This window comes from Pezoporus flaviventris, unplaced genomic scaffold (assembly GCF_033815535.1).
Source record: "Pezoporus flaviventris isolate CSIRO_AGI_PZ_B2104156 unplaced genomic scaffold, CSIRO_AGI_Pfla_v1 ptg000043l, whole genome shotgun sequence".
NCBI classification, from domain to species: domain Eukaryota; kingdom Metazoa; phylum Chordata; class Aves; order Psittaciformes; family Psittacidae; genus Pezoporus; species Pezoporus flaviventris.
The window spans coordinates 951,953-974,430 of NW_026892591.1; the positions used below are offsets into that span (position 1 = coordinate 951,953).

A 22,478-nucleotide genomic window follows, 5' to 3' on the forward strand; every position below is an offset into this window, starting at 1 on the left:
GATTTGTGCCACCCTCTTCATTACTGACGGTTGGTGCTGATGCAGACTTTTTCTATGGGGGTTTCCATTTGTTTTCACTCTGTAACAGCACTTTGAATTTTCAACCTTTTCCTTAAGCAGTGTAGTTTTCTGGTTCTTTGTTACTGGTCGGGAAAGTCAGCATGAAGTTAACTGATCTCCCTGCCCAGAAGCAGCATGGGAAATGATAGTGTGCAAGTACCGTGCATACACTGAAAGTGGAAATTGAGTGTGGAAAAGTAATCATTTCACTTTGGTGTCTATGAGTTGTTGCATACTTGAAGACATTAAAATTGAGGAATTAAGCATGAGACTTATGGCAAGTTAAAGTTCACAAAGGCAGGAGCAGAACTTTGCTGGATGAGATGCTGTTGTGTAGCCTGTTTAATGACTCTCTATTACATGAAGGTTTTTCAAGTACAAGAAAAATGTTTCTGTAATATGGTTTTAAAATACACAAGATGAATGCATCATTCCTGGCGGTGTTCAAGGCCAGGTTGGACACAGGGGCTTGGAGCAAGCTGCTCCAGTGGAAGGTGTCCCTGCCCGTGACAGGGGTTGGAACTGGGTGAGCTTTAAGGCCCTTTCCAACCCTATCAGTCAGTGAAGATGCTGTGAGTTGCTCGTTCACCAGATTACCCCTAGGTGGAGCTGTCAGCTCCTGCTGCTTGTGAAGGCTGGATGAAATAATTGCTGTTGAAAGCCTAAAGGCTTTTTTCAGCATCACTTGTGGCAAGCTGTTTAGCATTGCAGTGATTCAGCTGCTTTCCCAAGTCCTTGGCGTGAGAGGCAACGCGAGCTGTATGCCAGGTCCTGTGTTCCCTCACACAGGTGGAACTTGCCAGCACTGCTGCTCCCCTGCTTGGAAGATCCAGGTGCTTTTTGCCCTGGTCCTCCACGTTTTCTGGAGCCATGGCTCAGTTTCTGCACAATTCCCATTGGGCCTCAGCAGCTAAAGTTGGAGAAAAGTGTCAGTCTCCAAAGCTTACTGCTTTTGCTGCACTGATCTTTCATGTGGGAATGGAATAAATGAGGCTCTTCAGCAAAGTCCTGTCCTTGCCCTTTGCTGCTCGCACAGTGCATGACCATGAAATGAGTAAGGAAGTATCTAGTCAAGGAATGTTATAGGCAGGAAATGTTCTGTGAGTGGAAGGGTCATGTGGCCCACTGGAGTAATTCTGCCATTGGAGATACAAGTGGTTTGGCTTATTGATGACTTTCTTCCTATCTTCCCCCACAGTGTTTTAATTTACTGTGTGTCTTCCATGAGCATTGTGTAGGATAGGCTCACAGATACCTGAGGCAGAGCTAGATTAGTTCATACAATTCTCCTCTGAGCTGAGTTTCACTTCCAACTTGCTACAGAAACGGGGTGTAATGGTTTCATTAAGAGGGACCATGCTGCAGCTGGTGCTAAAAGTGTATTTCCTCACTCTTCTCTCTTGCAGGAAAAGAATGCTCAGTTGCTGGGGACAGCACAGCAGTTATTCACTCACTGCCAGGCACAGAAAGAGGAAATCAAACGTCTTTTTCAGCAGAAACTTGATGAGGTAGCCCTGATCTGGTGGGAGTGGATGCTTGTTACTCATCTGCATGCAAACGAGTTTGGTAAAATAAGACCAGAGTAGTCCCAGGTCTTGAGCCCCTGTTTTGCAGCAGATCATGCTAAAGAATGTGGAATCTGTATCACTCTTTGTTTGTGTTTTGTCTTCATTGTTGAAATCGTTGTGTTCAGTGGCAGGGGGTGACAGACCATGAGCACTGTGGTAGTTTAGTGAAGGATGTATTCCCTGCTGGTGGAAGGAACAAACTCTTGTGTTGCCATTTCAAGATCTCCTCGGTGTCACTTCTGAATGTGACAATCATCTGGAAGTAGGATGTCAAGACCTTACTGAGTGATCTCTTTCTCTTCCTCACTCTTCATTTTGTAGCTGGGAGTTAAAGCTCTAACATACAATGACCTGATTCAGGCTCAGAAGGAGATCTCTGCTCACAATCAGCAACTGAAAGAACAGACGAAACAGCTGGAGAAGGATAACAGTGAACTCAGGAACCAGAGCTTACAGCTGGTGTGTACAGTGCTTGTGTCTGAGTAGCAGGGTGTTGGTGCCATTTATTTAAGGAGGACAGTTCAGAGCCCAGTGCTGTCCCTGTCTTCAGGGGATCTTTACAACTGATAAATCATCCAGCTGTCATAGCCCCTCTGTAAGAGGGAGGAATGATGGGGGAAAGAATGTAGGTGGTCCTTCTTTGATTTCCCTCTGACCAAATGCTCAGGTGACAGTTGACTCAGCTGTGTCCTGTAAACGGCTTTGCCCTTGTGTATGTTCTTGGAACTGAATCTGGATCTCTCTGGCCAAGAGGTTTGTCCAGTGCTTGTTTTAACTCTTCACTGTTCATCTTGGCAGCTCAAACTGTTAAGGCAGGTGAAGGGCATGTGGAAGTGGTTAGGGAGGGTGGGTGATAACACTGCTTTTAGAAAGGACCAGGTCACATCTTGCCACGTTATGTGGGGACCACAAGGTGATGCCTGGCTTAAGCTGAGAGGAGTTTTCAGTGGGTTAAGAAGCTTCTTGCTTACATCCAGTTGGAAGGTGCCTGGCTTTCAGCTTGCACCTTGGGTGGTGTGGAGAAAGTTGTCTTTTGATCTGTTTATCCTGTGTCATCGCAGCTTAAGGCACGGTGTGAAGAACTGAAGCTGGATTGGTCAACGTTGTCACTGGAGAACTTGCTGAAAGAGAAGCAGGCGTTGAAGAATCAGATTTCTGAGAAACAAAAGCACTGTTTGGAATTGCAGGTAGAGAGCAAGAAACAAATCTAGAGCCACCAACATGGGGTAGCTCTTGAGCAATGGGCCAGTTAAGGGTATGTGACTGGATATGATGTTAAAGGAGAAGATAGGTGGTTTCCTCCCACCCCAGATTAATCTTTCTATTAGAGTATTTTAGTCAACTTGAAAAAGAGGTGGATAACGTTTAAGGGAAGTAGATGCTATGAGCTCTCTCCTTGGTAATGCTGTGGAAGAAGGAATCGTGGTTTACCATCAAGTACAATTTAAAAGCAGGTCTTGCTTCTTTGCATGTGTGCTCTGATGTCTTGGTTCAGGAATCAGTTCGCAGAGTGTCACTTCCCATAGTGAAAAGAAATTACACTCCTGTCTAAGAACTTTTCTTTTGCTGTGAGGTAGTTTGATGTGGAGTGACTGTTTCCTTCAATGACTGGCAGTACTGAGCTACTCCATTCTGTCTGTATAGTTGGAGATATTTTATGTTTGCTTTTAAGATCTGAAGGGTGTTTTCTGAGAAGCTCTGAGCCCTTACCTGTGCCTTTTGGTCACAAGCTCAGAGCAGCATCTTGAAATCTGTTTCTCAAATTTTGGGTCTGTTGTTTCCAGAAATGGGGCTGCTTTTCCTGAGAAACATATGGAGGCAAAGCTCCATAATGCACTAGAATTGCTAAGTGTGGTCTTTAATCATTGTCTTCCTCTTCATTTAAAGATCAGCATTGTGGAACTTGAGAAGAGTCAAAGACAGCAAGAGCTTATGCAACTGAAATCATACACACCGTCTGACGAGTCCCTATCAGTACAGCTACACAATAAAACCCATTTGAGCCGTGATCCTGAGGCTGATCATGGCAGGTTCCAACTGGAGCTGGAATGCTCCAAGTTTCCTATGCCCCACATCAATGGCATGAGCCCTGAACTGTCCATGAACGGCCATGCTACTCCCTATGAAATTCACAACGCCTTTAGCAGGCCCTCTTCCAAGCAGAACACCCCTCAGTACACAACCTCTCACCTGGACCAAGAAATAGTTCCGTGTACCCCCAACCACAGCAGCAGACAGAAGGCAGACAAGATGACAAGCTTGTCCTTACCTGACTATACCAGGTTTTCCCCAGCTAAAATCGCACTAAGGAGACACTTGAATCAAGACCATGGAGTCAATGGAAAAGCAACAGCTAATGAGATACAGAGGTGAGAGTGATCACTTCGTAGGTTGGGAAAGGAGGGGTAATTGCTTGTTTTAATTACAGTGGATTATTTGGACTGTGGAAAAATATGTTTAAAAGTGAAGATGAATGAGCTATTTAAAGTTTTGTTTCCAGAAACCCACCTGATAGGGGAAATAAGGTGGTGCCTGGAGTTTGGTACAGGAATTCCTTACAGAAGAGAAGTCATTCACTTTATAGTCTAATGATCCTACATCTGTGTTCCAGAGCTGACCATGTCAAAGAGAATGGCCTTACATACCCAAGCCCTGGTATTTCAAATGGCATAAAGCTGAGTCCACAGGAAACTCGGCCCTCTTCCCCAGCGGCCTTACCAGTTGCAGGCGAGAAGGTAAGCGAGCTGCTTGTGTTCAGGTTCAGAGATGTTACACCTGGTGGAACAAGGAGGAAGTTGGTCAAATTAGGGAGTGCAGGCACCCTCCTTTCTGTGCTCTGCTTGCCATGGGAAATAACACAAAATACAGTAGGTGTGATACAGCAGAAGATTGCTGACCAGAGGAAGAGAATACTGTGCTCATGAAAGACGTGCTCACCTCTAAGCTACTGGTTTGTAGACAGACTGCACCAGCAATGCAGTAGGACTTCTTTCTGATCTGGTGTGTCTCTACTTGAACTTGAAAAGTAGTTTCTTTCATAGTTACAAAACTAGAAATAACAAAGATTTGTCCATGGAATTGCTCCAGCCATGGATCGTGCTGGTGCTTATTTCAGAGCAAGCAGGTGCCCTCTAATAGGAGGATACCATGGAGATATTTTTGGCTACTACATTTTCTGTGTACAGAGGGCCTCAAGATATGAATTCTGCTTTTCACAGAGCTCTAACAACAACACTAGGAAATGAGCTTGCCTGAGGCATCTTTTTCCTTATGTTTGGGGCCAGCAGTAGCTTGGATTTACATACTTCTGTGCTGTTGGATATTGGTAACAAAGCTGCTCCACGCATGCCCTGTCTTTGCTATATAGTCACTGCTATTCATCCTGTAATTCTTTAAAAGGGGAAGGGGATATAAATGAGCAGGTTACAGGTAGTTTGGAAGGTCTTTTAGTAACAGCATGTGGTTAAGAATGTTCCTTTTTCTTTTGCATTTACAGGTTTTGAGAGAGAGAACCTCTGTGAGTAATGGAGAAACTATCACCAGCTTACCTATCAGTATTCCTCTCAGCACAGTGCAGCCCAATAAACTCCCTGTTAGTATCCCTCTGGCCAGCGTAGTCCTACCTAGCCGTGTTGAGAAGGTGGTGAGTAAGGGATTGTCAACACTTTCCATCCCTAACTAAAATCACAGTGGGGAGTAAGGGGGTGCTGTGCACCAGAATCCTTAGTGGGCTGTTAATCTTGACTGTGATGCTTTGGGGGAGGCAGCTGTTGGGATGCATCCTCTTGGCTCGTGGTCATTCTGTAGGTTTTTCCTCTCATGTGACTCTGGGGTGGTGGTGTTTGCCAGGAAGGAAAGTGCAGTACCTGCCACAAGTGATCCTGGTCTTAAATGTCCAGCTGGGTGGAAGAGGCACAGAATCTGAGAGTTTGTGGCAGTGAAAGCAGAGAATCACACGTTAGTTTGTTCTTAACCCCTGCCTTCTTGCATGGCCCTGGGAGACAAATTCTTCTGCCTCAGTTTGGGCATCTTAAAGCTGTCTATAACAGGATGAACTCGAATAGCGCCTTGAGGCTGCAATACCTGGCGTGTGAGTGACAGCTCTGGAGCAGCAGAGGACACAGAGAACTTCTGGGGCATCTCTTTTTGAAATCCTGCTGAGTCTGTACCCCTCAGTGGCAGAGGAGTTTAAAAAAGCCTGGTCCAGTTTCTTCCAGATGTTTGTCACTTAAGTGGTACAGCAGAGAACCGTTTGCTCCATTGTCTTTTTCCAGCTGAAGACTTGTGGTTGTAGCAGAGCTAGAGTCTGCCCAGCTGTGAGCAGAATTTGTGTGTCCTCGGAGACAGTGTTAGCTCTGGGTGGTGTCTCTCACTTCAGCACATAGTTTATTCAGGCAACCATATCCCAGTTGTTTTGCCTGCTTTAGGAAAACACTGCTTGTGTACCAGAGAGCACAGCCTGATGCATTCCACATTCACTTTGGGGTTGTTTTGGGGAACTTTGTGTGCACTGGCTTGGAGATGTGGTACAACCATTTGTTTCCTTTCTGGCTGCCTGTGAAGCAGTGAACTCTGATTGCAGTGCTGTCCTGAGTCTAAACTTCCTGGGATGATGAGCCTGCGCTCCCTCTATCTGCATGGTATCTGCTGTGTGCTAGATACTGTTGCAGTATAATAATCCCAGTATTTATTTTGGTCCTGTAATATGCTGACTGGTGCCTTTGTCAAAATAAGCAAAATCTGGGACATTTAGGAAGGAGAAGCACTTGGTCAGTCTGCTATTGCATGTGAATTTGGTTTAAACTGTTGACTTCTGAGGATACTTCCTGTACTAAAACGCCTGTTTCTCTCCCCAGAGAAGCACACCTAGCCCAGTTCACCAGAGTAGAGACTCATCGACACTTGAAAAGCAGATTGGTGCTAGTTCTCATAATGGCGTAAGCAATGCTGCTGGAAACAAGCCACTGGCTTTGGCTACCTCAGGTAACAGCCTTACCTACACGCAGGTGCCCTGTCTGTGGGGACAGCACCCCCAAGCATTTCTTGTCAGGTCACTCCATGCTAGAGAAATGTGGGTTTTGTAACCAGATTTAGATGCATTCTGGCATAAAGGATTGGTCTGACGTGCCTTTAACTGAACTGCAGCTTCTTGCATTGTACATTAATAATTGCTTTTTGCAAATTCTTCTGTGTGGGTGAAGAGATTCCTACCTTTAGGATGTGGCAAACCAGTGAAGTGTTATGTAGCTCTGCTACGAGCCGATGGTTGGGCTTTAGAAGTTTTATTTTACAGAGTGAGGTTTCAATATCAAAATTAGTTTTGTGATGCAGGTCACACTGGTGCCTCGTGAGCAGTTGTAAAGGCACAAGGATCTGGGTAGGAAGAAAGGTTGAATGGGAGAGGATAGAGGTACCTTGAGTGCAGACACTGCTTCTGAACTTGCTCGTCTGATGAAATTGTGGCCTTTAGTTGTTCAGGATATGGCAGTGTTGTGGACCAGGAAAAGTAGGCTCTAGAATCCAGAAGTTATTGTACACCTGATCCCTCATCAGAAAGTGCATGTGTTCCTGATGTTTACCACCTCAAGGGGCTTGTGTTGTTTCTAGCATCTGTTTTGCAAAGGAGGGCTTGGCTGCAGTTTTCTATCCAACCAATGAAGTATTTAAAAACCTGTTTGTTATAAACCAACACCACGTTTCCTTCTCCCCCTTCCACTTAGGCAGCCCAGAGGCAGGCCTTAGTAGAGCACTGAACCCATTTATGATACACCACGACAAATACTTCATTCCCTTTCCAACCTTCCTCTCGTGGCATTCTTCTGCCACGGTGTCTCTGAAGATCCCCTGTCGCTTCCTAAGCCACAGCCTTTTGTTTAACTTAGAGAAGGAAGTGAGCTGTATGGATGACCAAGTCCCTTCTCTTTTTGGGAAGGGAACAGACTGAATTTGCCCAACTATTTCCTTGATGATAGGAAGGAGTTGAGAGTAGAGAAGCCCTGATTTCAAGAGGTGTAATAGTTCAGCTTACACTTGGATTCCCTTTTAGAAAAGAGGTAGAGCATAGGATATCTTTACATATCACATGAATTTTCCTGAACTGGCAAAAGAGTAGAGCAAATTATTAATCCCCAACTGAAGCCACCAGCCCACAGAGCCACGTTCTCAACTGCGCTGTGTAAAAAGCAGCTTTGAGTTTCCTGTGTCTGCTGATCTCCTGGAGGTAGAGCTGAAACCACTCCCAGTCATCCCAGAAATCTAGCACTGTGAACTGTCGCTCAGCAGAAGCAATGATGCATACTTTCCCTTCCAACAGGTTTTTCTTACTCTTCTGGCTCCGTGGCAGTCAATGGAAATCTTACAAACAGCCCAGCCCATCTTAACCATAGTGTTGATCAGGCAGCTCTGGACGACTCTGGGAGTCTGTTTAACTCAGTAGGGTCTCGGAGTTCCACTCCACAACATCCTTTGCTAATGATGCAGTCAAGGAACTCTGGGCAAAACTCCCCTGCTCACCAGCACTCAACAAGCCCCAGGTTAAATGGCACATCCCAGAGCCTGGTAGGGGTATTGCAATATGCAGATGCTCAGAAGATGTTTGCCGAAGGAACAAAGGGGGATCTTCAGTCTGATGCAGCGTTTTCAGATCCTGAGAACGAGGCCAAGAGAAGAATCATCTTTACAATCTCTCCTAATACAGGACATGTAAAACAATCCCCTTCCAACAAGCACAGTCCGCTGCCCACGAGCGCTCGGCTGGACTGTGGCCAAGCACACGCGCAGGATGGGAAGAAGCGAGGCCGGCGGAAGAGATCCTCCACTGGGAATCTCAGCGGGAACTCCGGGGTCTCCCCTAAACGCAAATCCTTACCTACTGTGTCTGGACTCTTTACGCAACCGTCGGGGTCACCGCTCAATATCAACTCCATGGTAAGGGCAGAAAGGAAGAGCTCTAGCAAGAGAGAAGGGCTTGGGAAGGCTCTTGGAATTGGCAATTCAGCTATTCTTTGGTGTACTCCCAGGCTGTTATAGTGGCAAGACCTGGTGTGAAGAGCCTGGGTGAAAATGGCCCTTCTGAGAGGCCGGGGAATTGCTGAAAAGTTGGGGAGCTGTTTCTGTATAGGGAGAATGTCTTCAAGGAGTTCTTTGCTGACAGAGCAGTGAAAATTAAAAGTAGTAATCTTCCCTTAGGACACAGACCTTGTTTCTGCAGTGAAGTTGGTTTTTTAGGCTCTAGGTTAAATATTTTGAAAATAGTTTAAACTAAGAGTGACTAAATAGCTTTACGAGTGCCAGAAGCATATGGCATTCTTGCATAATTAAGCCAGCTATACAAGTTGCGTTCATCTGGTCCTGCAGTGGTAGTTTGAGAAGAAATGTGGCTACCCCGTGTTTTCATTTCTGTGTTAAAACACAAAAAGCAAAGAATGAAAATTATCTGGTTTTCTGCTATCTTTAAGCTTTCATCCCAGGTTTTAGTGCAGGAGCAGTGCTAAACAAGCAGCTGTTGCTGCATCCTAAAGCTGAGCAAGTTAAGCCTGGTTTTAATACCCTTAGTAAGATGCTTTGTTTTTAAAGGGATACTCTCATCTGTAACTGCTTTCTTTCCTTCTTGCCCAGGTCAATAACATTAACCAGCCTTTAGAAATAACAGCCATTTCCTCTCCTGAAAACTCCCTGAAGAACTCTCCTGTTCCTTACCAGGACAATGACCAGCCCCCGGTACTGAAAAAGGAAAAGCCCCTGCTTCAGACCAATGGTGTTCATTACTCCCCTCTAACGTCAGATGAAGAGCAGGGATCTGAAGATGAGCACAACAGCAGCAGGTGAATACCCAGGGAAGGGTTTCAGGATGAGATTTCTCTGGGAGCTGATTGTGGTGCTCTAAATGGAGAGGTGCTAGGCCACCTTTGTTCCTATTGCTTGGAGGCTGATTCCATTATGCCAAGCCTCTTAAGTGGCTGAAACTGTGAATAGGGAAGGTATTCCGGAAGCAGTGCTTGAATGTGGGAGCTGTTGCTGTGTTTGCAAGGCTGGCAGCCTGGCCTTGGAAAGACTTAGTGTAGGAATGCATTTTTACTACACTGCTTTGTGGCAGTACGGAGGCTGTGCGTGCAATCTTTAACTATGGGTCTGTCTGCTGCTTACTCCCAGTTTCAGCTTGAGTCCAAACTCTTTACTTCCTGCCCCAAACTGCTGGTTGATACATTGCTCTGCAAAATGATTGTTCATCACCTTTGCCTGCCTGTGGGGTGCAATTTTTTCCTTGTTTAAGGTACTGGGGAAGTAACCACTTCTGTAGAAACAGGAGCAACAGCCTGCTTTTGTTGTGAAAGAAAAGCAACAGTGAAGTGCTCAAAACGTGCCCTAATCTTGGCAAAGAGCAGTAATTCTGTAATAGCTTCTACTTCAAGTTTGTGGTGGATTTTTTTTAATACTTTTAAGCTCCTTTACTAGCATAGAGCTATCTAGATGACTTGGCTTTTTGTACTCTAATCAACTGTTAAGTCATGAACATGAGGAGGACACGTTACGAGAGTGGATGTGCAACAAAAGGTCTGCAGTGAGTGCTATAATCTTTTTCTTTTCCCACTAGAATTGAGAGGAAAATTGCAACAATCTCATTGGAAAGCAAATCTCCACAGAAGACTGTTGAAAATGGTAGGTGTGAGGAGTGTTAGTTGTTGTAATGGGTGGGCTTGGGCATGGGTGTCTGCCTCTGACTGAAGTTGTCAGCAGCAGGAGTTTGTGTGCTCTGTGCTGCTGAGCAGAGTGCAGTTCTGCCAGGGCAGGTTCACAGATTTGGGATTAATTCTTTCTGTAATGACAAGTCCCCAGAGCTCTGACCAGGGTTTTTCAGTGACTGAGGGTTTGGGGAGGGATCTGTAGTACAAAGGTGAAGGAAGAAGTAGCTCAGCATCCCATGCGGCATCAAGTTTAGTGAGGAGGCACAGGTACAGATCTGGGACATGATTTCCCTTGGCTGGGGCAAATCAAAGATTTTAATGGCTTTAACCTGCCCGAGGGGAGACTGAGATGAGCTCTTAGGCAGAAGCTCTTCCCTGGGAGGGTGTTGAGGCGCTGGCACAGGGTGCCCAGAGAAGCTGTGGCTGCCCCATCCCTGGCAGTGTTCAAGGCCAGGTTGGACACAGGGGCTTGGAGCAAGCTGCTCCAGTGGAAGGGGTCCCTGCCCGTGGCAGGGGTTGGAGCTGGAGGAGCTTTAAGGTCTGTGATCCTCAAACTTCTTCAGAGCATTAAAGTAAATTTTAAGAACTTAAGGTGACATAAATATGGATCCCAAACAGAGTTACAGACTGATAGAATGTGTGTTTGAAAAATTAACCCCCTGTTCTTCATGAGCGGATTCAGTGCGTGATGGTTTTTGATGCTTACAACTCTTCTCCCAAACTAGGTGGCAGCTTAGGTGGGAGGAAACAAGCACAAAGCAACGAGAACATGAACAGCAGTAAATGGAAATCTACTTTTTCACCAATATCCGACATCAACCTGACCAAAACTACAGATAGTCCCTTGCAGTCGGTTTCATCTCTGAGCCAGAATTCGCTGTTTGCCTTCAGGCCCTCCACTGAGGATAGCTTTGCCATGGATGCCAAGATCCCGGCACACCCCAGGAAAAGCATTGCCATGCCCTCCTCCGGGGCGGATGGGCTCAGCCCCAGTACAAACTCCACTAACGGCTTTCCCTACAATGGTGGGCTCTCAAGTGACATGGGTTTACACAGCTTTATCGATGGTGCTTCTCTTCCACATAAAGCTTCAGATGTGACGACTTCCAACTGCACCCTGGGTTTCCAGTCACAGCGAAGCAAAGATGTGGGGGTATCGGAAACGAATCCTTTCTTGAACAAGAGGCAACTCGAAGGCCTCGGCGGCACGAAAGGAGAAGACTTAAATCGGGCAGGGGTCAAAGGCAAAGACATCAGCGAGATCAGCATCCGCACTGGGGGTTCTGCAGACAAAAACTCTTTGCAGCATAACGGAAAGGTTGGCAAAGGACGGGACCGAGATGTGGAGTTTAAAAACGGCCACAACCTTTTCATTTCTGCTGCTGTTTCCTCTGGTGGCCTTTTGAATGGTAAAAGCCTTTCTACTGCTGTTTCTTCAGCAGGCAACCCAGCATCTTCTGTTCAGACGCACCATCCTTTCCTAAACACTTTGACCACTGGATCACAGTTCCCCCTCGGCCCCATGGCCTTGCAAGCGAACCTCAACTCGGTGACAAATTCCTCAGTATTGCAGTCCTTATTTAATTCAATGCCAGCTGCTGCCAGTCTGGTCCACGTGTCATCAGCTGCAACCAGACTGACTAATTCTCACACTATGGGGAACTTCTCTCCTGGGGTTACAGGTGGAACAGTTGGAGGTAGGCAGAACTCTTTCTCTGGTATAAGACAGGGCCTAAAGGAAAGTCTGACACTGCCTCTCCAGGGGTGAAACCCTTTCATTTCTGCAGGATGTGAAGCACATCTGTCCCACATAACCAGTCTCCTCTATCTCTCGGAAATGCTAGGATGAGTTCAGTTCCCCACAGTGAAATCTCATGAGCTTTGTCTACTAGATGGGCTTGTTGTATCACCTTTAATGAAACAATACACGCAGACTTTGTGATTTCATAATGTATGCTTGTTCAGATGTTGCTGTGTTGGAACCAGCTTGGGTCCGCCTGCAGGTAAAAGCTGTAACTTGTCCTGGTACCAAGTTGGGGATCTCTAACTTGACAACTTGAGTAAAGGTTGAGATTAGGCCTTGAATGGAATTAGCATGATCCAGGAAGAGCAAAACATCAGCGCCTCTTCAGAGGAGATGGTGTTGGGAATTGCGTAGCATTCTGGCTCTTGAATGGACATGAAGAGCATTTCTTTGCCAGGAAGGGCAATGCCATATGCACCTTGCACTTCTGGGATTCGGCACAGGCTTGGCTTCTGTGGCCCAAACCAGAGACAAGCTGGCAGGACTAGAAGATAGTCTGAACCTGCCGTTGCTAAGTGTCCAAGGCAGTTTTTCTTACCTGTCCATAATCATTCAGGCACCATGTCGGGAAATCCTAACTCTCACATCTCTCAGCACGTAGATTTGCTGGAAATGCAATCTCCCCTCTGCTTTCCTGTAAGTGGGAAAGCAGGAGGGTGGGGAGGGAAGAGCAGCAATTTGAGTCTCCAGATAAGCAACTCTAAAGACCACGTAATCTCATCAAAAGTCTACCTGTGTGGTATAGAACTGACAGTTCTTGGGTCTGACCATTTTTCCTCGTGGCATTTAGAGGTTGGCAGTAGGAAAGGTAAGTGAAATCTTTTGTACCTCCTGGCCTGCACCATTATCTCTCATTGCTTGCTACCTTCTCATGCTGCATATTTTTGTATGGGGCTGTAACTATTTTGATTTTGCTTTTTTTCTTTTTTATTTTTCTTTTTGGTTTTGTTTCTCTTGTCACTTGAGACTGTACAAAGCCCATCTGTTGAAGCTGAGTTTTTCTCTCCTGTTTGCAGGTATTTTTAACCATGCGGTGCCTTCTGCCTCCTCTCCTCATCAGTTTGGAGCCAGTTTCAGCAGCAGTGCTGTCTCTAGCAGCACAGTGCTAAGCTTAAACCCTCTGCAGGCTGTTGCCAGCACCTCATCCTCATCCTTCCCACCCCCTTCCTCTAATTTAGTAACATCTAGTGAGACTAGATCTGCTCAGCACCTCAACAGAGCGCCAGTGCAATCTGTTTTCCATCCCCCTCCTAACGTTTCATTGCCCCCACCTCCTCCATTGCTCGCTTCTAACTCCGAGCCTGCGCTTCTGCAGAACCTGCCATCCATCCCACCTGGTGAAGCCTTTCTGCCACCCTCTTCTGCTGCTTCTGTCCAACCTGCTAACGCTTCTTTGTCTATTAAGCTAGCTTCTCTCCAGCACAAAACCTCCCGCCCCTCCTTTACAGTCCATCACCCGCCTCTGCCCCGTTTGGCGCTGGCACAGTCCGCGCCCATGATCACGCAGTCCAACGCTGCTGGCACGGCCGCTCTGTGGGTCACACTTGGCATGCAGCCTCCTTATGCTTCGCACCTTTCTGGGGTTAAGCCACGATAAAGAGCTTGCTTAGCTAACAGTTCTTATTTTGTAAGGTAAGGCTAGACCAAACAAAAGAGGAGTTTTGTACAAGATGCTGAATGATGCTTCTTGCTTTTCAGAGAGAGGTTGGGGATGGGCTCTGGGAAGGAAAAACCTCTCAAATGTGGGAAGCAAATGATCTGATGGCAGAGGATGGAGAGCCTTAATGCTCTCTGTTCTGGGAGTCAGGATTTCTCGACAAGGAGTGCTCACAATAGGATCTCTGGTCTGTCTTGTCTGACATGAGGATTATGTTCAGGTGGAGATCACCTCATGGGAATGTTTATTTTGAAGGTCAGGACTCAAGAGGAAATGTCTATTTTTAAGTATGGTTTTATACAGTTGCTGGAAGTGGTTGTTGCCTGTTCCCCCCTTCCCTTCTTCTTGCCTTCCGACACAGACTGTTGCATCTCCCCAAGCCCACGTCCGCATAGCGTTAGGCTGCCTGGTGGTGCTGCTTTGTGACTCTCTGTGGCAATGTGGTGGTCTTGGTTTTGCTGCCACTCAATGACAACTGCTCTAAATAACGACAGAGTTAAAAATCTCTGGTTTACGAGCTGCAGAGCAAATGCACTGGTCTTGCATCGCACTTAATGTGCCCCCTGCATCAGTGGCAAGCACAACCTCGCGTAGCAAAGGGTTGTGATTTATCTGTGTGCTGCAGCTTCATTGGACTTGCCTGCAAGGGCTGAGAGTCACCAGCTCACCAGGTGCTCTGTTTATCCCCACTTGGCAATCACTGGCTTACTGAGTACACTGTGAATGAGAACACAGGGAATGTTCAGGGTTAACTGTGCTCCGTGCTTCATAAAGGCTGGGGCTGCAGGAGAGAGGAGGGGTTCTGGAGACTGCGTGTATTTTTACTGAAGCAGGTATTTAAATGTCTTCAGAGCAACCCCAGAATAAAGTGCACCACTGCAGAGTTGGGTACTGTTAATGGAAATACTCTGTGGCATCCTGATGTAACAGCTTGTGCTTGCAAAGTGACATGGGTCTGTTAGGCCCCAGGGCTTGCTCCGTGCTTTTCCTGTAGGTCTTTATATGTTGTTGCTGTTCTCTGATACCAAAGCTACGTACGATTTATGGTTGAATACTCTTTGCCACTTATAAAGCATCTGACTCAATTACAATATATACCTGAGAGATTCTTTTGACTGTGCCTTGTCTATAGTGTCTTCATCATCAAATTGCTCCACAGACACAAAACAAATCCTCATTAGGCTTTTGTGAGGCATGTAAGTATTAATTCCCCCTTCCGTACAAGGAAGCGAGGCTGAGGTTTGAGTGATATCCCTGCGTGCCAGTGGAGAGCAACAGTGTGATGGGGAAGGGGCTTGAGAGACCCTGAATAGAAACGAGTGGGGGAGAAGGGGCAAGGAGGGGTTTGTAGCTGTGAGACTCGGGTGAGGACAGCGTGCAAGCCTTGTGCTGAAGCAGTTGTCTTACCTGGAACGGAGGTTATACTGGGCTAGACTCTGCCATCCCTGTGGTGGGCCCTGTCACAAAATGGTTCTGAGCAAAAGAAGCCAGGCACAAGAGTGATAAGCATGGAGCAGAGTAGCTGGATGACAGAGCTGGCCTGTGGAGCAAAGCAACAGAAGCATTGCTGCCAGGAGATGGTGTGTGGCAGATGGACCGTAGCTGTGGTCCTGCTCTGTGTGACTCTTGGACACAGGTCAAATAACGTGAGCAGTTCATTGACTTTGGTGTGCTTACTGTGCTCAAAGTCCTTGGTGAACCAAGGCTGAACTGGGCTCAGGGGCTAAACTGCTTTGCTTCTCTCCCAGGGTAATACGAAATGCAAAGCAGATTAGTGTGTGCTAGGAAAAGGTGAAGTGCAGAGGGGGGGGTTACTTATTTTCCCCACCTCGATGGCCTTCATGGGAGCACAGAGTTCAATGTGCTTACACTGGTCAAGGCCAGGTTGGCCACAGGGGCTTGGAGCAAGCTGCTCTAGTGGAAGGGGTCCCTGCCCGTGGCAGGGGTTGGAGCTGAATGAGCCTTAAGGTCCCTTCCAACCCAAACCATTCTATGAAAGCTTAAAAGCTGCTGTTGCTCCTGGAGGCATCCTTTCTATCTAACTGCAGCTGGGACAAGAGTTGCTCCTCCTTTGCTGGCTGGCAAGGCCTTGGAGCACTGTAGAAATGATTGACACATCTAACCCGTGGTAGAGTTTTGTCTTTTATTTAGATGAGTCTCTTCCTCTCCTCCTGTTGTGCAGGTAACTAGGATTTCTACCTCAACCCAATGTGACCTATGCAAGGACAACGTGGACCAACTTCACTCGGCTTCCACTGAAAGGTGCTCACCTGGCCTGTGCAGGGGTTTCTACTCTCTTACTACTGGACAAAATAAAACCATAAAAAGACCTAAACGACAGAGAAAAGATTTACTGTGAATCTGAGTTAAAAAAAAAACAACAGAAAAAAAGACAAAAAAAAGGCAAAAGAAATGCTTAAAGCTCCAGTTTGTATTGTTGATAGTTTAGATAAAGGTATTTATCTTTTTTTTAAAGTGAAAACAATTTTGACTTATTTTATTCCACCTAGAATCATAAACACAACTTATTATTAAATTTTCTGATTAATAAAGGACTGGCACACCAGCAGAGATGTAAAGAGCCTCCTCTCGGTGCTATTTCATCCGTCAGAACTGTGCCTCTAGTTTGAATCCTTGGTGCTGAATTTGGAGGGTTGAGCAATGCCAAACCCAGTTCTCAGAAGGGTCTGCAGGTTATTTCTTCACCTTGCTCTGTTCATATGCCAAAAGCCATCTGGTTTGCAGCGGTGGGAGCTACAGAGAAAGGCAGGCTTCTAACTAAAGCTGTGTTTTAATTGGAACTCTGTTAACTGGGGGGGGTTTAACTGTGTTCATTACCAACCAGAACTCGGGCTCCCCTCTGGGATGGCAGCTAAGAGGCTCTGGGGTTGCCCAGGCGAGCTCCACCAGCACAGGCACCTTTGAAAGGAGAAATCCCAAGTCCTGCCCCATTCAGATTGCTTCACTGGGCCATTTGGCGTTGCTGGTGGCACTCAAGTCACTGTGAATTTTGGTAGCTAGGCTGGTACCTTGTTTTGAGATGTCATTGGCATATGAACAGGGTGTGTGATCACTGGTATTGGTCAGGCCCTTGCTACAGCATTGGGAAGACTGAACATAGGGCTTCTGTCCTGGTGCAGGTAGCAGATATTCTCAGCTTGCTGGTTTTTGTTCCAAGTACAATGTATTTTGTTAATAGGGTTTTGATACTTGAGTCAGAGATGGATCAGCCGTGTACATTGATGGACAAAGTGCATTTTGCTTTTGTATTTCCTTGCTTTTAAGTAGGTCTAAATGGTAGTTCACAAAAACACCCTGATCTCGCCTACGTGCTGCCACACGATCCGACTGGTGCAGTTCCTGTATTGTGACTTGGTGTTCTGTGTACAGAAAGGGCTGCTCCGAGCAGCAGCTGAATTTTATAGAGATGTGATGAGAAAAAATATAAATTTCATATACTTTTATTTCATTTATTTTTAGATTGTACAATGCACAGTAAACTTGTAAAAACTTATTTATTCGAGTGCACAAAGGGAGGAGGAGGATGATCCATTCAGTAGAGATCACACTGGGCTGTGGTTCAGACTGGACCAGGTACCACTAAAAGAAACTACAGGCAAAGAAGGGGAATTGCAACAGCAAAATGATGGTTAGGCTTCGGGGAACATCTTCTTGGCAGGCCTGTGCTCCGAGGGGCAGCCCTGACTGCTCTGCATCGGAGTGCTCGCTGTCCTGGAATCCCATCCGGGTCCGTAGTGCTCCCTGTGCAATCTCCCACCTCCAGCAGTCGGGCATTCCCCTCGGCCTCGGGCTCTGCCAAGGCCACAGCATCCCATGGTCACTAAGAACGCTTAGCTGTTCATAGCTGCTTAACTCCTGCCTTAGGGTTTGAAGTCGGCACGAGACCTCTGCCCTGCGCGCTCGCTCCTGCTGCCTGGCTCCGTGGGGAACGGCTGCGAGCGCCGTGCTGGCGTGTTCCAGAGTGGTCCTTGAACTCCACGGGCTCCTGCAGAGTTCAGTGAGGCCCTTTCCTCTGCCCCTCATCCCTGGCAATCTTGGTAGAGATCTAGGACAAAGTGCAGTTATTCTCTTGGTTCCCAAGTGTGTCTTCCATAGGCAGCCTTTGTGCGCGGAAACTTGATGTGAGCGTGCCACCTTACTCGCTGGAAAGGGAAGGGATTGATAGCCCTGGAAATGAGGGCCGTTTTGGAATCGTGTCCTGCTTTGCATGTGGGAGAGGAGTTGACAGCGACGCGCCCTGCTGAGTGACTAACAGCGAGATGGAAACCTGGAGAAGGGCAAAGATGCTCAGAGGGTGAGAGCTGAGAAGCATCCGGTAGCTTCTAGTAGAAGCCGTACGCAGTTTATGTCCTGGAATCCAGGAAGACAAATGTAACCCAGATGTTTTGCAGCTGGGAGTTGGGCAGCTCCAGCTTCTTCCAGCTCCTTGGGTGACTGGGAGTTGCAGAGCTGCCTCAGCATCCTTCCCAGCAGGCGGCCGAGCGCTCGGTCTCTGAAGGCTTTAATGCGGTAGGCTGTGCCTGAGCAATTGCTGGAGGGGCAGCGGCCTTAATTTCGTCTCCCCCCTATCATTTATATCCCTGCTGAGAAAGATGGGGACACCCAAGCTTTTAATTGCTGCTTTTCAGATCCTCTTCTGAAAAGGCACCAAGATTCAGGGTTCCTTGGGCCTTTCATGCTCCCCTTCAGCTTTGCCCTGAGCTTCACAGCAATGCAGCCGTCGGTGTCTGGGTGCAGGATGGAACTGTCAGGCTCGGCTACACCTGGCGTTGAGTAATTGCATTGTGTGGCAGCTACAGTCTAAATCCTTGCAGTGATCCCCGCTGGGATGTGCTTCCAGGAAGGTGCCCGATGAGGTGGGGAGCGATGGTGAGATGGGAACCAGGCGAGTGCAGGTTCTGGGACTGGTGTCTTCGGGTTGTGTTATCTGAGAGATGCTGCCAAGGGGTTTGCGGTGTTGCCTTCGGCTCTCCCTGATCTTCTCTCGCTTTGCCATAACCTTGGCCACGTCCAACCTGTTTCCCCTCTGTCTGCAAATGGGGAGAGCATTTCTCTTGCTGTGGGGCTGCTGGAGGAACAGCTTTGAGCTGTTGAGATCCCATCCAGACGGCTACAAGAATAAGACCCTCGTGACCCTGCTGGAGGAATGCTGTGCCAGAGGTCCGCAACCTGTTTGCGAGAGCTGGAGACACTTGTGAGAAGCCACAGCCGAGCAGGCAGTTCCCAAAGGGAATTCCTCCTGCGTGCCCACACCCTGCCGGCTCCCCGCCTCCCGTGGCTGTCGCACAAGTTCCCTCTGCTCCGCGCCGCTGGTGCCAGGGACTTGTCAGGAAGCTCAGATACAGCTTGGAGCACGCGCGTTGCCAAGAGCAAGGAAGGAACTTCCCGAGCCCTGCGCTGAGCAAAGCCTGTGCCCGCTGCTGCCTGCTGCCGGGAGCCAGCCCTGCTCTTGTCTGGGGATTTGCTGCCTCTGGCCTGGGCTCAGTCCACCCGCATCCGCCAGGCTGGGAGGCTCCAAAGGCACCAATCTCAACGTGCTCTTTGCTGTGCGTTCATCATTCCGCAGCGGTTCCTCCGTTAGGCACCAGCAGTCCCAGTGCTTTTCGTGTAGAGGAGGGAGAAGGTGGGAAGATGTTGCTGGAGGACATAAAGGAAGGGGCAGTTGCCAACATCAGGGAATGCAGCACCTCCTGGATGCACGTGGCACCGTCTCCAGCTGGTTTCTTCCAATGACAGGGACATGTCTGCTTGACCAGAGAAACAGAAATACCTTCTTGTGCTTCCATCTCATTTCCTTCCTTCCTAATGGCAGCAGCCGCTTTACCTGCTGGTGCCCGCTTTGTGCTCACTTCCCCTGTGCCAGGACTGGCTGGTGGGGTGTGCATGTGGGGATGCAGGGCAGCTTGTAGGGACTGAACCTGTGCTTGCACCTACGGTCGCTGGCGCACCCAGGCGAGGAGGCTGCATCACTTGAACGTAACGGGAGCCACCGGTCGCTGGTTTTGTGAGTCAAGAGCTTTCAGATCCCCAGGGCTTGATGCTCACCCAGCCCAGTTAATGTCAGTGTTGAGTCGCTTTCTTCTTTATAGTGGAGCAGGGAACTTCTCTTTGAAACCTGCCGAGCAGAGGTTTCAGGCTTGGTGAGCTCTCCCTTTGCATCTCGATCTCATTTCAAAACGCTTCAGTATCCCTTGGCCGCAGGGCCCCGTGTGTGTAGGTGCCTTCAAGAGGTTCCTTCGGAGAGGTTTGGTGCCACTTCTTCAACCTCCTCCTTCAGGGGCTGGGTGAGGTGGCCTTTAAAGGTCCCTTCCAACCCAAGCTCCTCCCTGATTCTCTGTATCTGCCCTGGTCGCTGGGTGCGGGGGCCAGGGCCAGGCAGCTCGGGGTCACCTCCAGGCACCGGCGTGGTTTGATTCTGCGGGGATGTTGTGTTTGGAAAGCAGCCTCTGCTCCCCGGCCCTGTTCTGGTTTCCACTTGGAAGAGCCCCAGCAGAGGAGCGGCTGCGGGGCAGGGGAGCATCGGCGGGTGCGGAGCTGGCATCTGCCATGGGACAGGCGATGGTTTTGGTGGGGCGCGGTGGCTGTGCTGCAGCTCATCTCCTCCGAGGCTCTCCACGCTCTCGGTCACCCTATGGGGACACTGGCACAAGGCCCTGTGGGACCTGAGCCCTCGCTCAGGAGCTGCTGGAAGAGGAGGCTCAGTTCTTGGGCTGCCGATGGTGACTCCCCTCCAGGCACACACCCCTCCATGGTCCTTCCTTCCTCGGCCGGTCTGGAGCTGGTGCTGATCACCTCCAGGTACCAAAGGTGCTTCCCCAGCCCGGGCTCACCGTCCCTTCCCATGGCAGAAGATGCTCCTTAGGATTGATGGGATGGGAGGAAGCTTTGGTGGATCAAGTCCAGCTTTGGTGGATCGAGTCCTAGGTACAGCCCCTTCCTGTGCTGAATTCAGTCTTTTAATAGAGGGTTTGGAAACCTGAACATTATGGGTGTGCTTATTTCTTGGAGGGAGTTATCCCATCCCACCCAGCTCTTGACAGATTCTGCTTCCCTTGTTTTCCCTGAGCCAAAAGCACAAAGAGGATTAAGTGGTGGGAGCTCCAAGTAAACGATTCCTTTGGGGAAGGTGTGGATGTTGTTGCAGTGGACTGCAAACCGACAAGAACGTGCTTGAAAGCCACGGTTTGGGGAGAAGAAACGATTCGGTGTTCCAGTGGGTTTGTGAACTCTCCTTGCAGCACTGAGGAGACATCGCAGGAAAGGGTTGGGAAGCTCAGCTCTGGAGTTTTCCTCTTCTTACGGCTGTTCCAGAGGGATTTTCCCCGTTTTGTTTTGCTCCGTAGCTTGCGTGTCAGGTTTTCACTGAACGATGGGTTGCCCCTGTTAAAGGTGGTCTTGTGCCATGTTTTATTTATCCTTACGCATTATAAATACATAAGTATCTGTTTAGACTGAGTATTGCAAGAAAAGATGGGAACTTCAGGGTTTCAACCGAGGCCACGAAGTAAAGGGAAACTTTTCTGCAGCTCATTTGCTGTTCGTGAGCCCGTCTGCAGCTGTTCTCGGTTCAAACCAAACCCCCCCCTCGGAACGCCGAGCTGTGGGGCGCGCACCCCAAGTCCTCCCTTGGCTGGCTGCCCGCTCAGCCCCATCGCTTCGGGAGGTGGTGGGGGGGGAGCTGAGGAGGCGGAAGGGGCTGAGCCGTCCTTGTGTACCCTGCTCCTCTGGGCAGCCCTCAGTCTCAGATGAAACCCCAGCTGGTTAGGTCTCTGTTCTACTTCCAGGCGGCAGGAGGGTGAGCCTGCGCCCGCCGAGTGGGCCCTGGGTAGGGGAAGCAGGAGGTGAGGAGGTTGCTGTTGCTCAGGAATTGATTCGTAAACTTTTAACTACTAATGAAATCCATTTTGCAGTGGATTTTTTACCCCCCCCCCCCCCCCATTTTCTTAGGGCAGTGATAATGGGATGTTTCCTAGTGAATAGGAATTAGTTTATATAATTTTAGTCTATTAAATTGAATTATTTAAAGTTCAGACTTCCCCTAATTTATCTTTTTATTTTTGTTGTCGTCGTCGTTGGAGTTTTGTTTTATACCGCTCACTTGTCCTCTCATTCCTTCCATTCTTCCATAGAACTAGAATGAATTCTTCTGCTGTGTATATATGTATGTATAATATATATATTTCCACCCTGCCTTTCTAATTCTCCCCAATGTAAGAGTTAGGGGTTGTTTTTTTTCTTTCCTCCCCTCCCTCCACTTAATTTCTTGTGTCTTTACCTTGATTTGTAATGGAAACAATGCTTTGAAGTTTGGTCTTTATATTAAAGTGTCTGTATTTTAATACACCGTCTTGTTGTGGCGTTTCACTGCTTCAGCGGGGCCGCTGCCAGCAGCCAGCAAGGAAATGGGGGCTCTGGATGTGGCTTTATCTGGGGGCAGCAGCCGTGTCCCCCCCATATCCTGACTTAGTGCCTTCAGCTCCGGGGAGGCCAGGGACAGCCCAGCTCATGGGGTTTAACGTGCTGGTGCGCTTCTCCGTGGGACCCTTTCAGCCAGTGGTTTCACCAGTGTAAGGAAATGGATGTGTTCAAATGCTGGTGAAGGGAAATGGCTGGAGGAGCCTTAAAATGAGCTGCAGGTCCCGTTGCATCCAGTGCTCACGCAGCTCCTGGCCTGAGATGGGTTT

The 22,478-nt window shown here is 48.3% G+C and overlaps 2 protein-coding genes across 9 annotated transcripts in view; both read left to right on the forward strand.

The window, feature by feature from the left end:
* Nucleotides 1–17,242, forward strand: part of DOT1L (DOT1 like histone lysine methyltransferase) — a 67,882-nt gene extending 50,640 nt beyond the window's left edge. For 3 of the 6 annotated variants that reach the window (XM_061466771.1, XM_061466773.1, XM_061466777.1), the window contains 13 exons: nt 1,467–1,568; nt 1,950–2,087; nt 2,690–2,815; nt 3,516–3,997; nt 4,240–4,363; nt 5,125–5,271; nt 6,485–6,611; nt 7,942–8,555; nt 9,246–9,451; nt 10,222–10,286; nt 11,038–12,009; nt 13,133–13,748; nt 15,956–17,242. In XM_061466771.1, the coding sequence (XP_061322755.1) occupies nt 1,467–1,568; nt 1,950–2,087; nt 2,690–2,815; nt 3,516–3,997; nt 4,240–4,363; nt 5,125–5,271; nt 6,485–6,611; nt 7,942–8,555; nt 9,246–9,451; nt 10,222–10,286; nt 11,038–12,009; nt 13,133–13,713 (3,684 nt within the window). In that variant the 3' untranslated portion in view covers nt 13,714–13,748; nt 15,956–17,242. The remainder of the gene's footprint in view (nt 1–1,466; nt 1,569–1,949; nt 2,088–2,689; nt 2,816–3,515; nt 3,998–4,239; nt 4,364–5,124; nt 5,272–6,484; nt 6,612–7,941; nt 8,556–9,245; nt 9,452–10,221; nt 10,287–11,037; nt 12,010–13,132; nt 13,749–15,955) is intronic. The other 3 variants (XM_061466774.1, XM_061466775.1, XM_061466776.1) reach the window with 3 other exon arrangements.
* SF3A2 (splicing factor 3a subunit 2) overlaps nt 1–22,478 on the forward strand; it is a 161,021-nt gene that overhangs the window by 123,694 nt on the left and 14,849 nt on the right. The window lies entirely within an intron of this gene.